Source organism: Ciconia boyciana, chromosome 1 (genome assembly GCF_034638445.1).
Source record: "Ciconia boyciana chromosome 1, ASM3463844v1, whole genome shotgun sequence".
Classification (NCBI taxonomy): domain Eukaryota; kingdom Metazoa; phylum Chordata; class Aves; order Ciconiiformes; family Ciconiidae; genus Ciconia; species Ciconia boyciana.
Genome location: NC_132934.1, coordinates 94,212,255 through 94,230,181, shown reverse-complemented (window position 1 = coordinate 94,230,181; position 17,927 = coordinate 94,212,255). Strand labels below are relative to the sequence as shown.

The following is a 17,927-nucleotide window of genomic DNA, read 5'->3' as shown; positions in this document are numbered from 1 at the left end:
TAACAGATTCAAAAGTGGTGGGAGGAGATAGGATACGACTAGAGAAGTAAAACTGGCAGAGGGTGTGGACTCTGTTTTCTGAAGTCTGGAAAATACTAGGACAGTTTAGATGTCAGCTATCGTATGCTTGGAAGAGTAAAAAGTGCCTGACTCTTAGGAAAGCGGAAGCGTTTGCAGTCTCTTAAAAAGCCCAAACCAAACCAAACTAAGCCACACCTATAATTTACTGTGAAGATAATCTCTCTGCGATATGAACCTGGGAATCTGCGCTAGGCTGATCGTTCTTAATCTCACTGATGTGGAAGGTTTGCAGTAGCGAAGTTCGTGCACCTGCTCCAGGAGAGCTGCCGCAGGGCGGCTGGAGTGTCCGGGGGGGAGCACAGGACCTGCTATGCCATTTCCAGGACCCTTCTCCCCTCAGCCTCTCTCACCCGACCCCCCGTGACGGCGGGGCACCGCCTCAGGAGGCGGAGGCGGCACAGCAGGCTGTGGCTCCGAGCGCAGGGCTCGCCGGCACGGCGCTGCTCGGGGCACCTCCAGCCCTCCCCGCCGCCGGGCCCCGGCTGGTTTCTCCCCCCCACCGCCGGATGCGGGCCCGCCTCCTCCGGCCGGCGGACTACATCCCCCGGCAGCCTCCGCGCCGTCGCTGCCGGCCTTCATCTACCTGCCGAGCGCAGGTAGCCCGCGGCGGCGCGGTGCATGCTGGAGTTGGTAGTCCCTGAGGAGGGGAAGGGCAGTCCGGCCGTGCGGGGGGCAGAGCCGCTCGGGCGCGGGCTGAGGCGGGCGGCATGGACAAGCTCAAGCGGGTGCTGAGCGGCCGCGACGCGGAGGAGCCAAGCGGCCTGGCCGAGGTAAAGCTCTCCGATTTAAAATCCCCTGGACCTGCCTCCCTTCCGGGGGGGCTGCCTGGCGGGGCCCGGGCGGCGGTTGGCGGGAGCGCAGCGGCGGGCGGAGGGGATCCTAGGCCGCCCCTCAGCGCCGTCGCGGCCCCTGGGCGCGGGTCGGCGGTCGGCGGGACTGGCCTGTGCTGTCTCAGCCCGCTGTTGGGCCTCCGGCTCCCCGGGGCGGAGCCGGCCGGGGGCTGCCGGGGACGGCGGTTCGTCTAGAGCCGGTCTCTGGACCTTTCACCTGCATGTAAAGTCCCCCGTGCTTTACCCCGCGAACAGCTTCTGCCGGGGGTGCCGGTGCCTGGGAAAGGGGCCCTGGCTTCTGTTTTTTGTGAGAGAGGATGGCTCGGTCTCCCGAGTGAACCTGGGCCAGCCGGGCACGGGAAGACTGGTTGCAGCGAGCCTGACAATAAAGCGGGGGAACGGGAACGCGCCCGTGCACTTGCTCGGTGTGGGCAGGGAAAAAACCCACTCAAACAAACAGCCCCCCCGCCTGTTTGTTTGGAGAGCTGGCGGAATAGCGAAAGCGAAAAAGTTGCCGGTGCCGGCGAGCGTGGCGGGGGCGGGCAGTCCCGCGTGGGTACACGGCGGCGGGAGGCAGCGCTCCCTCCTGCAGGAGCTGCCCTCGCCGCTCCCTGACGGGACCGTCCCTGAGCAGCACCCGCGCTTCGTACCGGCGATTGCAGAGGGTGCTTAAAAACTGAGGCTCCGTTTGTGCTAGGACACAGTTTAGCATCTTAGAGGAAATTTACACACTCGATATGTGGCAAGGTCTGTTAGTAAATAATAACTTGCGCTCTCATTTTTCTCCTCGTTTCTAGGTTATTGATGCAACTTCGTTAGGTTGGGGCACCAGAGTGAAGGGCTTCATCGCTTGTTTTGCAATAGGATGCCTGTGCTCGCTCTTGGTAAGGACTTTTTGCCAGATCTCCCTGCTACTTGAGTTTCAGGAGCCCAAATAATTACAGCCTTGCTGTATGCTGTTGCTTGATTATTTTTTTTTTTTTTGAGTCTCTGGAAGACATCTGACTCAGTTCCAGCTAGATGCAGTGCACTAGCTCTTAACAAGAATGCCAATAAATGCAATTTACTTTGGGGTATGTGTGATTCTGCAGTTTGAGTTTAAGTTTTCCTAAGACTTCTTTTGTGTTGTGACATTTCTTGGATATGTTTCTTTTGCAATTTAAAAACAATATTAATTTTTTTTTTTCCTCTCTCTCTAAATGTTCCTTTTTAGGGTAGTTGTCTGCTCTGGGTACCAAAGAAAGGGCTGATGCTCTTTGCAGTGTTTTATACGCTGGGGAATATTGCATCTATTGGAAGGTAATAATCTTTATATATTAGTTCCCTAATAAAGATGAGAAACTAAAGCAGAATGGAAGGTGAAGGTGTACAAGTGGTAGAAACTGTTGCATTTGTGTGAGAAGGTTTGCTTATGTAGATCATTCTCTTGTTGCTGAATTTTAAAGAACAGCATTTCCCCAGTAGTGCCCTGACATGGTAGAGAAAATTCTTATTTTTTTATTGTTATTAGCAATGCATTCAAGGTAAAAGTTACTCTTCAGTAAAGAAAAATCAAACTCATGCTTTGAGCATTGAGGTTTTTTTATTTTGTTGGTTTTTTTCCCCCCTCAAGATAAAAATAATTCTTTGCCATTTTGCATTTGGTAATGTTCTGTGTGTTTTGGTAAATATATTTAGGGCAGCCTGTCTGTCAGGGTAGACCTGTTTGATAAGCCTTCATGGCCATTGAGGTTCCTGAAGCGTAGCCCCACTGACTTTGTGACGGATACAACCTGTGATTTAGGAAACTTAACAAGATGTTAGAAAGCACAAGGAATAGAATTGGAAATAATATAGTAATGAGGCAGAATAACATAGTATGTGAGGCAGAAACATCACCTTAGATAAAACTTTCACCTTCTGTAATTCATGCAGTATCAATCACCAGGGCTCTAAATGAGGGCTTCAGATCTGGTAAGGGGTCAGAGGCCTGAAAACAGCTCTTTATGTAGAGGAATTGAGCTGGATTACCTGCCAATCCATGCAGAGCCTCTGTGGCTGGTGCTTTTTTAAGAGCAGGTTAAAAAAGCATCTGTCGAGAATTATCTAATTGAAGTTGACCTTGACCTGTGCTTCTAGCTTGATAGTTCTGCTCTGCTTATGTTAATTGTAACTGAACAGTGTGAATAAAATTATAGAATAAATACCTTGCACAAAGAAAAGCAGAATGAGTTTTGTCTCGTTGTATATCCTGTTTCTTTTGTTATGCAGTACTGATTACCATAACAACATAGTGTTCTGATGCTCCATATGACAGCAGACAATTTAACAAAGTAACACCCCTTAACGAGGAATCTTACCTAGTTTCACTTTTGCCTTTCTACCTCTGTGTTCATCTTGTTTTGTTTTTCACAGCACTCTTTTTCTTATGGGACCAATGAAACAATTGAAAAGGATGTTTGAGCCTACACGTTTGATTGCTACTATTGTTATGCTAGTAAGTATCAAAGGAATCAGTTTTAACTCATGCTAACCTGTAAACAATTCCCATTGTAAAGTCCTTTCATATACATTGATCTAACTACACCTCAAGATGTGTTTGTGGGTAGTTTTTGGTTTTTTCTTTTTCCTTGAAACATCAAACATCCTGCACATCTGCTATACTGGAAAGGTATGTGTAGCACCAGAAAACCACCTTCCTATTATGAAAGATTGAGCTGAAGCCAGGTTGTTATGCTAAATGAACATTAAGGGTCTGTGGCTGGCACGTGTGAACCATGCACATGCTTTTTTAGGGGGCTTGAGGTCACAACATATTTTCATGTTGCTTGAAAGATGGGAAGCTATTTTTTTTACAAGTTGCACTATGGAAGTTGTTAGACATTCTATTTTGCATAATTTTGTTGTCTTATATTCTATCTGATTTGCTTTAAAGAGCTGTGTAGGTATTTCTACCTTGATAAAAACGTCTTTTCCTGACAAAGCAACTGGGGAATCTCTATGCCTTGGTCATCTTTCATTAAAAATACAGAAATCATCCCAGTTGGCTGACAGCTTCAGGTTTTGAAACTTGAATGACACAATGAAATTGCAAATTCAACATTTAACAGAAATCAGCCCTTGGAATTATCTTTATCTTCAGAAGATGGGAATTGTGGCCAACCTTCTACTGGGGGTGTGTGTATGAAAATTGCTGCTAAGTTTTAGACTCTTTCTTGTTTAAAGTGCATGTGCTTTTTTGTCTTCTCTTCAACTTTCCCACTTTCTCTTGGAGAATCTGAAATCTGGAAGGTGGTTTAACTTGCATGAAACTGTCCTCCCATGTTCAGTTGTGAGGGTCTTCAGAGTATTCGCTTGGCATCAGTGCTTCCTATTTTCTCTTTAAACATCCAGAAAGGCTGCAGGCAACTGATGGAGCTTGAGAAATTGACTGTGCATGCTCGCAGATTAGCAGCAGGCAAGAAGGCTACTGCGTGGTGTGTTTGGTCTGTATGCATTTAGGATGCTTGGAGTCAGGAGAATGCCAGGAATGTTGTTAGCTGGAATAAAGCCAGTTGTTAGATGTATGATGTAGTATTTAGACCAATATACAAATCGCCACCTTAAAACTAATAGAAAAACTACATTCAATGCCAATAATCATGGTTGAGGTGAAGTGTATGATTTCTTTGGCAATGCATGTGTTACTATCTTGAATATGCAGTACTAAGTCTTTTTTTTGTTTTTCCTCAAGCAGAAGAATGCACATTATAATCTCTAGTAGCACAATGAATGGTACATGTATATCAAAAGGCTGTTAGATGTTGATGGAAGAAGATCAAGTACCAGCATCTGTCATAGCTAAATGAGCTGTCATGTCTTAAATTGAAAATGAAAACTTGAACTAAAAAGAGGCTGCTGTTAAAATTGTGGGGTAAAACAGAAAATAATCCAAAATTGCCTACTATCCCCCCAAGATTTTAACTGTAGTAAAGACACAGTGCAACTCTGAAAAAAGAAAAAGTGCCGGTTTGAATGGCTGTACTGGACTTTATAGTAAACAGGAGAGCTACTAAGCAATAGCTGAAAGTTTTTTGAAAGTGTATTGTAGTTTTAATTGGTAAGAATTAAGTAATGACATAACTTCAACCCCATGGTAACCTTGAGAATCAACAGGAAATGTGGCACGTACAGAAGCAGAATGACTAGAGTTGTAACTGTCTTAATTAGGCAAAATGATGAAGTGTGGTGTATGCCTATGACACCAAGAAGTGTGTGGGATGAAGTAGGAACCTGCTGATGTTGCAAAAGAGCTGTAGGAACCTCTTCCTCTTGTTCCTTTGCAGCCATAAAATTATTTTCTGGAGATATCAGGCTGATATTTCCTCATTGCTTTAATTCACTTCAGAAATGTAATAGCGAGAGCATTTTAAATAAGGAGAACTCTTACGCAGGGTTGGATAAAACTATGAAATAATGTAATCTGTTTCTGTCTCTGTGAAGGAATCCATTACGGTGTTACAATATCTATAAAAACTGGAGTTGTTTCTATGTTTAATAGAAATTGTTTGTTTTCTTCTAGTTGTGTCTCATACTAACACTGTGTTCTGCTTTCTGGGTGAGTACTTGAGTCCTTTATGTATATGTAACTGGAGTATATTTTAAAAATAAGATGCTAACATTGTTGTCTTATTGTGTGCTGTGTTCTCCCCGGCCCCTTCTCTCTTCCTCCAGTGGCGTAAGGAAGGACTCGCGCTCCTCTTCTGTATCTTACAGTTTTTTGCTTTGGCATGGTAAGTGATTTCCTCCCCACACACTCCATTTTCTATTGCACCTAACATCAGTAGCTGAATTGTGAGTGGATTTTGACCTTGCACGAGTTAGAGGGAAGGAGAATTTTTACCTCACCATTCCCGTAGATGCAAGCCAATGCATCAATGAGGAAATGACTTGTTCCCACTTCTTGGTCTCTCGCGCCACTTCAGAGGCTTTGGAGATGGAGCTCAGGGCTCCATTTCTGGGGGAAGTTCCTTTGAATGTGTTTAATTTCTGTGAACTTGAAGTAAAACTGCCTTTTTTTTCTTTCCCTTTTAAATCAATTGGTTGCTTACTGTCTGGTATTCCTCTTTTACACTCTCCTGAATTTGTCTTGTTAGAAGACCCAGATATGCCAATCAAATTAAGTGTCAGTGTTCTTTAACATATGCTCTGTGTAATGTCACAGAAGTAGTACAGAAACTATGAACATCTAGTCAGGCCTCAGGACTAATCTTACCTGCTTGTAGGTGTTGGAGCATGAAGAATATTGGATGCAGGAGATCTGTGTTTAAAATGCTTCTACAGCATGCCCCCTGATTTTGCCATAGTGTTTCACGACCTGGCTGAGCTAAGATGACTTGCAAGGGTACTCATTCCTGTTGCTCACAAACTCAAAGCTTCATTTTGGTTGTGTATCTTGCAGTTATCTGTTTAGAGCATCAGAGGAGTTGTTCTTGTTTGTGACTCTTAATAAAATCTGACATGAAGAGTAACTTTAAAAATCTTTTTTTCTTAGGTACAGCATTTCCTTCATACCATTTGCGAGGTAAGCTTCCCTAATCCCTTACTTTTTGTCATCTTGAGGTTTAATGATACAGAAGATTAGTTTATAGAAGCATTGTAATGTATGCTTTCAGAAGTTTTTCCATGGTTGTGTTTTAAGGGCAGGAAATTAATGTAGTTAAACCTGAAAATGAAACTAAGCATTTTCTCTAGTGGGAGAACACAAATGTAACAAAATGAGAGGGCTTCCTATAAAAATACGTAAGAGTGCTGACCACATGCTAAACTTAAGGCTTGCCTTTGGAATGCCTAAATGTTGGTCCAAAATGCTACTAGACAAGTGTATTCTGCTGTGTACCTTTTTTCCTTTTCTCCCCCATGAGCACTATTCTGTGTTTGAGCACACAGTCTCTATCCCGCTCCATCAGCCCCACCCTTCTTCAGTGCACTGCCTCAATACAGGCTTACAAGTGTCATTTCCATTGCAGTTGGGCAGGTGGGCGGTGAGCCGACTTGCTTGTCTCTAATGCATTCATGTAGTCATGCAAACTATATAAGCGCAATTAATACATTGTCAGCTGATCTTTAAAGTCCTCAGTGTTGGTGTGATAGCAGCATGGAATGAGTCTCATTAAGCAGCGTAACTGAGGTGACTTTGTTTTTTTTCTTTCTCCTGCCTGTAGGGATGCTGTGAAGAAATGTGTTTCGGTCTGTCTGTCCTAACAGGAATACTGGATGCTTCACAAAGTTCTAGGAAGTGTAGTAGAACTATGTTAAGATCACTGTGTATGTATTTTCCCACTTCTGTCTTAAACATGTGCCTTTCAGCTTGTTGTTAGAAGCTCCTTGTGTTAAATCCAGTGTATGCAATTGCTTGGTTTTGTAAGCAATGGTGTCTGTAGGAGAAGGTGCTTGTGATCAAATGAGGTTCAGTCGGGCAGAAGAACTGGGCAGAGATCCAGAATCTGTTATGATAATTCTTATGTAAAATCATGTGTTTGTTTGGTTTTGCAAAAGTAACAAAGTAATATGTGAAGTCTGTAAAATGGAGGCCTCGACTCTGATGGGATTATGCCAGTCTACAGGATTTCTTTTTCAAGAAAAAGAAATCAGTTGCCAACTGATTTCTGACAACTTGTTTTTTCTAAATAGCCTTATGTTACTTAATCTTGGTACTGTTTGCCTTGGATAATGGAATGTTGGTATTCTTTCTTTGCCTGCCTCTCTTGCAAAATTTTAGGTTTGAGACTTCTAAAAGAGTTAATTCTAAATGAAAAGGCTGTTTCGGAGTAAGCATGAAATGTTTGCATCTTTAATGAAGTTTTAATTTTCAGTTTACACTGATGGTGTTTCCTTAAAATACATGAAAGGGACATTTTCATCTGCAAAAACTTTTTCCTGTAGAAAAAGCACTTGCAAAATAAGGTTAATAGAATTTTTCAGCTGCCCAGCACCCGAGTTCTTTGCCTTGCCTACAGTTAATGGCAATACATACAAGGTAGGAGACTGAAATTTTTCACATGAAGCAAGGTGCTTCTCTTCTCCCCCAGTTGTAACATAGGAGCAGTGTGAAGCTGAGGGCATGATAGGTAAGCAAAGAGAGAATTTAAGTATGTCCTTTCTCAAAGGACAAACTCTTTTGATAAGGTGGAAGTGGGCTATTGTTTAAGCAGTCTGGGCTGGGGAGAAGACATTTTCTTCTGAACTTGTAAATAAGTTAAAACTCCAACATTTCTTTTTTTTTCTTCTTTTTGTAAGTGGGATCAGTTTCATTTCTCTTAAAGCTCTTGCATACACTAGTGAACTTCTGCTTTGAGGAGAAAGTACAATTTTCTATTGCCTGTCTTGGCAAAGAAAGTGTGTAACAACCTAGCTGCCAGCTCCAAACAAATGTTGAGCAGTTGGTATCCAAATTCCAAGGCCACTCTACATTCTCTTTATCTTCTGAGCTATGTATAATCACTTACTCCCAAACCATTGCAGTGGTCAGTTGTTTAATATCTGAGCACAGATTCCTGCTTCTGCTGTGTGAGACACTGCTTAACTGCTTTCACCTTTTCTCTTACCAAACTGTCTTGCTGGAGTCAGTGTCTATGAAGATGATTATCCAGTGGACTTAGTATGAACTGAAGCCTCCCTTCCTCCACCTACCAAGAGTTTAGTCATTTAACAGCATTGTGTTTGCATGGCAAGTGTATCCCTGACTTGTATGTACCACAAAGATTTTAATGTAGGAAAAACCTAGATCTACTTGGCCATGAAGTATAAGCCCACACTGAAGCCAAATAATTCTATGGCTTCCAGAAAGTTACTAGAAACTGAGTTAATTCAAAATCTTAAACTTAAGTGTCCTTCTGATAATTTATAAAGCACAGTACCATCCTACTGTTAGGATCCTCTTAAAAAAAAAAAAAAATTCCCTTTTGAGGATGGTATGAAGGGGAACTTTTAACAGGCTTTCTGTGGTTTCCAGCTGGCTAGAGTTACTGTTACAAAGGCATTTGAATGGAAAATGCCACCTTGAAAACATGGCAGTGATGTTGGGATGAATCAACTATACAGGATGATGTTCAAGTGCTATGTCCTGGTGCTTTTTTTCCCCCTAGGATTTGGAAGTTAGTATTGAAATAACTAGGTTGACTATTACTTTTCTTGAAAGGAAGAATTAGTTAAATGCCCAAGAGAGCTGGGAATTAAAGAATACTGATACTTCTTCTCCCTGACTGATCTAAGACAAGTATCTAAACTGATGTGTGTCTTTTTTATCAGGGAGTAGGTTCAAAACCTAATTTACATCTGTCAAAGGACCTGTGTTAGTCTTTTATGAGGACTTCGATAATGTTTACAGAATTCCTTTGTAGAAGGGCAATTGAAACACAACCCTAATGCCTTTTACATTCCAATATTTCTTTAGTTTTACCATCTCTGGGTGTTCCTGGAAAATGCTACAAGTGTAGCATACATTATTTTAAAGTTATGTTAACTCGGATCATCATTCCAGGCTCATTAGCAGTCAACATAATGGAGTTTGACTTCTGGGGTTCTTTTTTTGAATGCTTCAGACTAGAAGGAGTAAAAGCCTTTTGCTTATTCCTTGACTAGCTTGTGCAGGATCATGGTACCCTGACTCTAGCAGTTCCTCTAGAAGAACACTAGAATTGGGTATGCTGAATATTAGTTTTTCAACTTGCATACTAGCTAACTGGAACCTTTTAGCTGACTGTTGTGAGCACAACCACTTAGAAGTAGGAAATTTAGGAAACTACCAGTAGATAGCAGATAAACCTAAATGGATTTTTTTCTCTCCCCCCCCCCTCCTCCCCCCATCCTTTTTAAAGCTGTAATTCCAGCTCCACAGCCTTTCATTCAGTAAGAGAGAACAAATCTTAATTTGACTGCATAGCACATGAGGCTAAGCAATTGTGCCCTTAAAGGAAGGGAACCCAAGGGGAGATGGCAAGGACATAAGGATCACCAGAGTGCTACTAGGGTTTATGTTGCCCTTTGGTGTTGTATTCTCTTCCTGTGAACGTCAGACAGTAGGAGAGACTCGCCATATTCTTGCCAATATGTGAAACATACTCAGGGTTTGTCACTTCATCTGCAAGCAGTTTTGATTTAAAATAACTCTGCTCTATCAGAACAAAACTCTAAAGATTCTTACTCACAAGTAGTTGTGTTCAGGCTATTGCCAAGTTTAGCAGCAAAAGATTTTTCTACTTTGTTAAAATACTTTCTTTTATATGATTTTACATAATTAGCAAATAAACTAGTATATGAATGTTCCCTCTTGACCAGTTTCAATAAGAATTAGATTATACCATTGTACCACTTTTTTTATCATTAAAACTACTTTGCGTTAAGTTTTGATATCATCAGCTTTGGTTATCTGCTTAGCAGGAAGCATGGTGGGCGTTTTCTGAAGCCCTCTCTAGCTTTCTATCTTAATGTCCTTCAAGGCAGGAATGTTTGTTGTGTGCGCTCTACTGCAAATAGAGATGTTTGTGTTTTAAATCACAAAGCTCCTTCCTTCCCAAAGTCCTTGCTCAGTTGCCTACAGCACTTAACTCGAGGCTGACTTTCCTAAAGAAACCTGTATGAGGTTGGATGCCCATCTTGGTAGGATTTGGTGTTCTACCAGAAAGTGCTTTTTGCCCAGCCTCACTGTTGGTCAACTTGCCTATCCACTTTATTACTTTTTGTGGTACAGATAACATAACCTTGACCAAGCAGCCTTAGCATACAGTTCTAGCATAAAATGTGCATATCTGGGATCAGCTGACTTACCAGATATAGTAGAAATGGAAATGGAGAGGGTGGTAGTCATCTCTTCCCAAAGTACTGAGATTCCATACATAAAAATGTGGGGTTTTTTCATTACTTCAAAGTTTTGCTCTGGTTTATGTGATGAAGTCCCTTGTGAATATTGGTACTATCTGAGATGGTGGTTGAGTGATGATGTGAACAATTTCATCTTGTTTAGTATTTACAGTAATAAGATTGTTCATGAGCTGCCACAAAAAGCAAGGAAGAAATTTCTGCACCAAGTTGAAATTCTTTTAAGAAACCATGTTTTAAAAAATAAAGTGTGTTAGGCTTTATGTTTGAATACTTACTGTGCAAGTTTGGGGGAGGGCGGAGACCCTGCTATGGGATGGCTTCCAGCTAGGTGCAGGATGACAGGCTTGAATCGATCATAACTTGTGGGTAGGTTGCAGCTGGTGTGCGATGCATTTGGAGGCTCATGGCACTGTTGCTTACATGCAGTCTGAAGCTCATGTTCTCGGAACTGCTTTGTGGAGCAGTATAGGCACTTGAAGCTCATCCCCTTTTGCTGTGTGGTAAGAGATTGAAAGAGCCTCTGAGTTTCTGAAAATGGTTCTTGCTTAGTTTTGGTACTTACTTTCATTAACATTATTAAGATCACTGTTGCTGTTGTAGACTCTCAAAACTGAGGAGGAGGATGACGTTTAAACACACATTTGTCTTAAATACTGATGTTTACAACCATAGCAAATACTGACCATGTAGGACAGAAAGCACAGAAATGGTATATTTTCTTGAAACCACGTGCCTCACTGTCATATGACAACACTAAAATTTTTTTAACAGCTGTGGAATTGTTTTGTAAAATAAAAACCAAACTCACAGAAATTCTCCACAATGTTTTATACTGTTGCTGATTCTCTTTGCTGTTGTGCTTTTTCTATGTATTTACACGGTTTGATTTCTACTTTGATAAACGTCTTTCTTCCTAACTTACAACTTTCTCTGTAATTAAGTGAAATCTTGACTTACAAGTGCTGGGTTTTTTCCTTCAATAAAGTTGTCATTGCATTAAATGAATTGCTGTTATGGTTAATACCAAGTTTTTAATGATGCTGATCCTCCAGGTGATACTGGAATTGCTGTGGGTTGGTTTGTTGTTTTGTTTGTTTTAAAAAAAAAAAAAGTGATTGTCTCATCCTCACTTCCTTTGCTGTGTATACAACATGTACTGCTGAGGGGAGTTTCTGTGTCACCCCTGCTGTGCAGCTGCTGCACCCAGCATATGTCTAGCTCAAACAAATTCTTATTAGCATAGCTGCATGCACCTAGACAAGTGATTGGCACAACTAGAGTTGTTAAGGTGGTGATGATATTTTTATTACTTCTTACTTATTTATTTACCTCAAGATTCAACCTAGATGTGCCAACAAACTATTGGCTTAGTCCATGCTACAGAGCAAATAATTCCTTGATGCTATTCTGTCAGTGAACACTAGAGTTATGAAACAGCATGCCTCTGGCTCTTCTTTGTGGAATAAATACACTCTGAATGCTGATGTACACTGGAAGTAAAAAGCCAGTGATTTATGAATGTGTGTTAAAAGTAGAGTTAGAGGCAACGATTTTAAATTTTTTGTGGGGGTTTTTTTAAACTTTCAGAAAGCAAGTACATTTAAGTTTGTGCCTAATACACATCCAAACACTTGCTGTGGCTTTAATATTCCTTGGCAGTGTACAGGGCTCTGCATTGGGCTGTTCATAGTACATTAAACGTTCTTCTGATTGCGAGGGCAAACCAAAGCAGTTGCATTTTTTTGCAAGGGTGGTGGTGAGACTTGTGTGCTGTGGGAGACTGTGTTAAGTTTTCAGTTACTTTTTTTCTTTTTGATTGTTCTTCTAAGCAAGCTCTGTCTCAGAGCTGACTAAATTGAAATTTCTGTCTTACAGGAAACTCCAAAGTTTTGTTTGAAATAGAAGCAGCAGCCTGTCTTCCTGTAATACAGAAATGTAGGGGGTTGTATTTTATTTTTTTGAAATGGTGAGAGCTTGATATATCTAGTTCATATCAAGACAGCAATGAATCTGAGTCCTAAAAGGGCAGTAAGTCTTTTCCATATTTAATAGCTTAGAGCTATCTTGCTTGCCTAGCTCAACCTCCTGCATAACAACAAAGTTGTTGAACTTTGCCACATCTTTCTCATGCTGAGGTCTTAATACCTCAATGATTTTTAAAAAATAAATAAAATTAAATCTTCATTTGAAATCTCTAAACAATGAACGATCACCTGCCCTCTAGGGAAAGTGTATTCAGTAGAGGGCTTTGCTCCTTAGAAATACTCTGGAAGGGTTTATCAGTTGTGCTACAGCATCTAGTCCCCTGAATCCCATTTATAAATACCGGGGCAGAGTCATCAGCACCACATTCAAATCCAGTGACAAGACTCTTGGAAGGTTGCTGTACTCATGTCTGCCCCTTTCCCTTCTCCTTCTACAAGGTCTGATCTGCAAGAGGGTATTTTGTGGATGCAGGAAGCTTAAAGTTGGGGGTTGTTATTTATTTCCTTCCCTTACTTGTACCTTTCCTATTGAGTTCAGTCTTGGTTGTGGTATCAGTGGGGGGTACAGGCTTGTAACTGCCCAGCCATGAAGAGCTGGAGGTGCCCAAAGGGAACAAAATCCTCTGTTTTCTCACTTTTGTGAAGAAAGCTTCTGATGAATTAGAAATGGAATAGTATAGCTAAGCTGCCAATCTTTGGGACTGATATTTTAAGTTAGCTTATTTGAAACCCTTTTAAGTTTTTCTTGGATTCCCTTGAGGCATCTCTAAGAGAGGTTATTCCTGAGATTTGTGCTTTAAAATCTCTGCAGAGGCAAGCGTGGAGTGAAAAAATGGTACATTGAAAGTATCAGCTGGCCAACATGATTTCATCACAGCTTTGAAGGGTTGTCTCTTTCAAAAAGTGACAAAGTGTGAAAACAAATTATTTTATCATGGGCATGTACTTCTGTGTTTTCTAGTTGTGTGTCGTGGTTTAGCTTCAATCAGCAACCAAGCACCATCCTACCCCCCTGGTGGGATGGGGGAGAGAATCAGAAGAGCAAAAAGAAAACTCGTGGGTTGAGATAAGAACAGTTTAATAATTGGGAAAAAAATTGTAATGAAAAGGAAAACAAGAAGAGAGAGAGGAACAAAACCCAGGGAAAAAAAGTGATGCAACTTCTTACCACCCGCTGACTGATGCCCAGCCTGTCCCTGAGCAGCGATTGCTGCCCCCTGGCCAACTCCCCCCAGTTGATATACTGAGCATGACATCGGATGGTATGGACTAGCCCTTTGGCCAGTTTGGGTCAGCTGTCCTGGCTGTGCCCCTTCCCACCTGGCAGAGCATGGGAACCTGAAAAGTCCTTGACTTTGTGTAAGCACTGCTTAGCAACAACTAAAACATCAGTGTGTTATCAACATTATTCTCATTCTAAATCCAAAACACAGCACTATACCAGCTACCAGGAAGAAAATTAACTCTATCCCAGCTGAAACCTGGGATCAAACAAAAATGTTTGATTTCCCTAATATAAACACTGAACCTATTACTTTTGTTCTGAGATGTTATAAATAGAATTTAAAAGTTTGTTTTAGAATCTCTTAAATTCTTTGATCTTAAAAATAGGGACAGTAATAATTTCTTGCTGTAGGTGCTAATCCATGCCTGAAGACAGCACTGAAGATTTTCAAGTAGGAAAAACAAATTAGGGAAAAGTATAATTATTGTCTAAAACAAACTAACTTACATTTATCACCAGCCTGACTACATCAGGATTTTTTCTTTTTTTAATTTTACTTCTTCCTTTCTAAAAAGCAGAAAGGTTGCTCTGGAAAGCCTCCCGTGCTTTCCGGGGTCAGAATTAACCTCAGTTATAATCTCAATTATAACACCAGGCAGGGAGGTACTGCTTGAACAAGCTGCCTGCCTCACTGCTAAAAACATACCTGGTAGAAGTTATTGAGACTGTCCCCTCACCCCCCGACATTAATGAAAAGGCTAATCTTCTCTAAGTCTCTTCTAACCCAGCAGTCTCTTAAGGGGCTGGATCCATGATTAAAAAACAGAGGGAAAGCAGCTGTCTTTTTATCCTCTCTTAATTATTCCTTGGTAGTCGATAGGTGTTGATTTCCTGGGAGTGTCATGGTGATGGAGGTTACAATTCCCTGTGTTGTTGGGACTCAATGTTCAGAGGGGGGTTAGTTGTTTGAATGGTTCCGTGGGAGCTTTGGAGATGGAAAGAGTGAGTCTTGTTCTCTGCGATTTCATCTGATCACAAAGGGCTGCCTTTTATTTGGAAACAGGCACCTAAAGGCCAAAAAACAGCTATCCAATGTCAAGGCAAGGAAGGCCTCTTTAATTACTTTTTTTCTTTTTTTGTTTTTTCTTTCTGCTGTATCTCGCCAGCTGGTGGCCAGGAGGGTTTTAGAATGAGTTTAATTAGAAAGTCAAAAATAACACCTTGCTTTTTCCTGCTGTAACTTGGTGAATAAATTCCAGCAAGTGTTGCAGGATTGTTCTTTCACTGCTCTCCCCAGTCCTCATTGCTTCATTTAAAAATATGAGTCACTAAATTCTAAATTAGTGACTAAATTATTTACTAAATAATTTAATTTATTTACTATTATTATTTACTAAATTAGTAAATCCTGGACATAGCTGGAGATGGTTATGAGTATTGTACTTCCATTTTTAACTATTAGGAGTTAGTTCTGACTGGCTATGAGCCACGAGGTGTCTGATCCCTGCTTGGAAGCGCCCAGCTCTCCCAGCGGGGTTTCAGGGAAAGCTTACAACACTGCAGGTTTTATATGAGCATTTTCTGCTCCCTCCAATGCCCCTACCAATTTGCTTGTTTAATTAAACGGGAGACAAGTGCAAGAGGGGTAATAGCCTTCTGTCCTTCGGCCCTGCTCTGCCCCACTTGCAGTGGCAACGATTGTCAGTCACTGTGTTACCATGTTACTCTGTAAGTGCAGCTACCTTTTCTTCAGTTGTCAGGTTCAGGGAGATTTAACTAACTTCCAGCCCAAGAAATAACCCACCTGACATCTAAGAATGGGTTATTCTCAGTGCCCTGGCAATACCTACATCCAGAGACATTAATCTGTTTGTGCCTCAGTTTCAGCATCTGTAGACTTGGAAAAATTCATCTTGCAAGAAAGTAGGAGAGAGAAGGGATATTTAGGAAGTATTCAAAGTCGTTATTTAGGTGAACAGAGGGACATAAGATTAGAGGATGTCTCTTACTTCTCCTAAAACAGGCTAAACATTCAAAGTAAAGATTTCCACCCTTAACATTTTTTAAATGAAAAGCCAACAATGAGCAAATAACTGTAACTATGAATCTATCTGGTTTCTCTTCTGCAGCCCTCTCCCATGGCAGCTGTGTGAAGCAGAGACAATGTACGATGTGAGGAAGCCTGATGTGTGGGGTGGGATTCATGGGGGTCTGGATGTGTGTTTTAAAGTAAAATCTCATGCAAACTTGCTGTTTCTTTGGCTAATTCTTCTAGGTTGGAAAGATGTGTCAGTGGTGAGCTGTGCCTTCTGGATATGTTGCTACATACATCACAAATTGCTCTTAGTCTGAACTCTTACAGCTGAAACACCCTTCCCCACACTGAAAATAGCAATTGGGCTATTCCCACTAGCCAACCACAGGTAACTACTCTCATTTCGGAAAATGTTGTCGTTGCAGACATCCTGAGCTACAGTAACATAGTTATAAAATCAAAATTCAAACTGTGTGAAAGTCAGGTATTTTAAGATATTAGATTTGTGTTTGTTGTTTTTTTTTTTCCTCTGGGACACAAGACTTAAGCATCATGCACCTCGTGCAACTGATAACCGTAAGCACCCAAGTGTAACTTACTTTTAGTATCTGAAAGTACATTTTATTATCGTGCAGGATGCAAATTTTAGTATGATACTCCAAAGCAAATGCCTTCGTGCTTCTCCCTTAGGGACTCTAGCTGTAAAAAATCCAGTCCTATTGATGAAAAACTTGCTTCCCAGCCCATTACTGGAATGGGGCCATTATCCATTCCTTCCCTATATCCTTCCTTCTCCACAGCTCTGTCCCAGGAGTGCTTTGGGCAAGCAATGCACTCAGGGCAGGACCTCCCCTTCTTTTGCTTTGTGGCTGCCTCCATTTCCAATCCATCTTTGCTGAGCATATTCTTTACCTCTAGCAATTCACCAGTGTCTGCTGGTGAGACTGTTTCACATCTTCATTTTGAAACCCTTCCAACCAGTGTGAACTGTTATCACTTTTGTGCATGCTTCTGATTTCCTTTAAGCTCTAAGCATCTTGAGGAAGGCAGATCTGACCTCATATTTCAGAGGCTCTAATCTGGTATCACTCCACTTGAAGCCCTGCGGGGGAGATGGGCAGTCAGTACTTCTGAAAACCAAGCTGCTTCCCTTTTTATTTGTCTATAGAAAGAACTGTGTGTAACTACCAAAATATTACTGCTTTTATGAGCCATTGTCTCTTTACTTGCCCCATCTTTGAATCTCCTGATTTCTGAGCAATTAATTCTAAAAAAAGCTGTGTGGAAATAGGGCTTTGACTAAAAAAAAAAAATTAATAAAAAATCCCAAAATAACACAGGTGTATTTGTTTTAGAGCTGTCTGAAAAACTGAAGTTGTTGAATTGAAATACACAGTACTTCAACCAGCTCTGATTTCTGTGTTTATTTAAATTTATAATATAATGAAACTAAAAACTGTCTCACATAGTCTCCTAGGCATTTGCTATGCCATTTGATCACATGCAAGGAAAAACTACAGCAGCAGCTTCTCTCTCCCCTGAGCATTTGGAAAGGAGAACCCAAACATAAACATATTCCATGTTACACAAACATACTACCTGAGATGCAATTATTTTTCCAAATGCGAAGTGGCACACTTCCAAGTACCTAAATATCCTATAGATTTTAAAGTACATTCTTCAGTCATTCAACAGTGAAAGTGGGCTGGATATTAACTAGAAGTTGCTATTTGACACCTTCTAGTGTAACTCACAAGGTGAGTTGACTGATAGAGTAATTTAGGTAAATTTTTATGAGTTGACAATTAAAATAAAGGTACGTAAAGGCTGAAAAGAAGAGAGGAAAGATGTGTTAAAGTGTGAAGTTTGAAAGTAGCATGATTGGGATTACCCAGATGTAAAAATACCTCAGGCCTGTCTGGCTTGCACCT

At 41.2% G+C, this 17,927-nt stretch overlaps 1 protein-coding gene across 1 annotated transcript; it reads left to right on the top strand.

Annotated features, from left to right (window-relative positions):
* The first annotated feature begins 498 nt into the window (after window positions 1-498).
* Window positions 499-11,712, top strand: SFT2D2 (SFT2 domain containing 2). Its single transcript, XM_072882813.1, has 8 exons — window positions 499-851; window positions 1,709-1,795; window positions 2,125-2,210; window positions 3,306-3,387; window positions 5,452-5,487; window positions 5,604-5,662; window positions 6,424-6,453; window positions 7,094-11,712. Exons 1-8 carry the CDS (start codon window positions 789-791, stop codon window positions 7,131-7,133), a joined length of 483 nt encoding a protein of 160 aa, XP_072738914.1. The 5' UTR covers window positions 499-788; the 3' UTR covers window positions 7,134-11,712.
* Window positions 11,713-17,927: the final 6,215 nt, after the last annotated feature.

Excerpts from the sequence above, each read along its gene's own strand:
- SFT2D2 (XM_072882813.1), top strand. The coding sequence starts at position 789 with ATGGACAAGCTCAAGCGGGTGCTGAGCGGCCGCGACGCGGAGGAGCCA. Across the intron at positions 3,388-5,451 it reads TTGCTACTATTGTTATGCTA|TTGTGTCTCATACTAACACT; the intron begins GTAAGTATCAAA and ends GTTTTCTTCTAG. Across the intron at positions 5,663-6,423 it reads CAGTTTTTTGCTTTGGCATG|GTACAGCATTTCCTTCATAC; the intron begins GTAAGTGATTTC and ends TTTTTTTCTTAG.